The sequence below is a fragment of the Astatotilapia calliptera genome, chromosome 13, assembly GCF_900246225.1.
Source record: "Astatotilapia calliptera chromosome 13, fAstCal1.2, whole genome shotgun sequence".
Lineage (NCBI taxonomy): Eukaryota > Metazoa > Chordata > Actinopteri > Cichliformes > Cichlidae > Astatotilapia > Astatotilapia calliptera.
This window is the reverse complement of record NC_039314.1, coordinates 23,666,386-23,668,296: the sequence shown is the minus strand read 5'-3', so window position 1 is coordinate 23,668,296 and position 1,911 is coordinate 23,666,386. Positions and strand designations below refer to the sequence as shown.

At 43.0% G+C, this 1,911-nt stretch overlaps 1 protein-coding gene across 1 annotated transcript; it reads left to right on the top strand.

Annotated features, from left to right (window-relative positions):
- Positions 1-240: 240 nt before the first annotated feature.
- On the top strand, positions 241-1,291 carry LOC113035408 (uncharacterized). The gene is made up of 2 exons (XM_026190950.1): positions 241-248; positions 375-1,291. Exon 2 carries the CDS (start codon positions 440-442, stop codon positions 1,289-1,291), a length of 852 nt encoding a protein of 283 aa, XP_026046735.1. The 5' UTR covers positions 241-248; positions 375-439.
- The last annotated feature ends 620 nt before the right edge of the window (positions 1,292-1,911 follow it).

The window sequence follows — 1,911 nt, the reverse complement described above, 5'->3', positions numbered from 1 at the left end:
GTATAATGGAAAAAATGTATCCCCTTGTTTTTAAATGTTCTTGGGGACTAGGGATCACAGTGTTGAAGCCTTGGTTACGGCCCTGCTGAAGTAGGCTACTTAGTTGGAAGTGGCTACAAGAAACGCGTTTACGTTTCTCCCCTTATTGTTGCCATGGAATCAAAGATAGAGTTCTCTGACATCAGAGCTTTTGGTTGTCATATGATCTGATTCAGTTCCACTTTCTGCTTTGATGTCTCACCAGCAGGGTTAGTTGTCTCACAGCCTCATACAAATTTACGCAAAACACAACAAAACAAAAAACTTTTAGTAGCCTAACTAGAAAGAAACGTTTTAGAACCTAACATTAACATTAAGAGAGAATATAATAATAGGAGACACAGCGTTGGAAAACACAGAGAAGTTTAACAACCTGAAAAAGCTCAAGGACTCAAGCATTATGGAACTGCCACAGTCATCGGCAGCTAACACGTCTAAATCCTGCTGTGAAGCCGTAGCCTGGGCAGACGGGAACCAGCACCCACAGGAAAATAAATTGTCGGGAGCTACCTCGTTGGAAGATGCAGCAGAGTTGATCATCACGGAGAGGCACAAGGACTCTGCTGTTATGGAGCCACTGCAGGCACTTGATGCTGATGAGCCAAAGCCCAACTGTGAAGCTGCAGCCGGGGCAGGCGGGGACCAGCAGCTGTCAGAGACCATAACACGTCCCGAAGGTTTGTTACAAGAAAAAGTAGGTCCGAAAAACAGAGCAGAGTCTGAAGTTCATGAATCGGTTACAGACGCACCTGCTGTGGAACTGACATCATCATCAGCTGCGGCTGATAAATGTGCCTCCACCACATCAGACCAGAGCAAGCAGCACCTGGCGTTTGTCTGCGATGTGACCTTCATGGTGCTCAAAGACTGTGGAGCTATAGGTCCCCACACCGATACCAAGCAGGAGTGGGAAGCTCCCGTTGGATGCCTGGCGGCCCAGACAATGAACGGACTCCGCATCTCGTCGAAATTCTGTCCTGACAAGAAACTCGTTAAAAAAGTCTCCAAAGCGGTTTTAAAAGACCTAAAGAAGACATTCAGTCGTGAACAGCTTGAGTCTGTGCTAGTAATGCAGGATCCAGCCATGGAAATCGCAATCGTCAAGTCAATAAAATCCCACATGATAGAGATAGCTCCTCGCCATCAGAAAAGGAAAAAGTACCTGGGGATGCTTAAAAGCACACTGAAAGTCTTCATCTTCTTGTCATCCTTCTCGGTGGCTCTTGTCGTAATCGCGATCATTTTTTTCTGATGTCCATCTGCAGGAGAAGAAGGCCAACAGCAAGAGTCTATAAAAGGTCCGCATACTTATGGGCTACCTTTAAGGGTCTGGTTTGGAGTGTCACCCTCCTCATGGCAATCATTAAATATAAAAACTATTCCAGATGAGTTTTCAAATTTGCCAGTTATATATTTTTCATAAATCATGCCTGTTCATTATTTTATATTTTTATACTTCTGTTGAATATTGTAATATTGTATTAACATGGTATTCATCTATTATATTAATTATAGTTGTATCTATAGTAGAAGTCCCTGCTTGATCAGTTAAAAAAACAAAACAGAGAATTCTAAAAAGCTTGAAAGTTTGGTATGACCACCTTTATTCTTCAACACAGTCTGGAGAGCGTTCTGGAATTATCTTAAGTAGTCATCAGGAATAATCCTTCAGTTTCCCAAAAGACATTTAAAGATCTTCTTTGGATGTGGGCTGCCTTTAGTAAGATTCTTTGTCTGCATGATCTCACACTGCTTCAGTATTGCGGGGTCTGGGCTCTGGGGAGGCCAGTCCATAACTAATGGTGCTCTGTTGTGTGTTTTTGCATCCAGGTATGTTTTTACTGTGTTTGGGATCATTGTCATCCAGAAAAA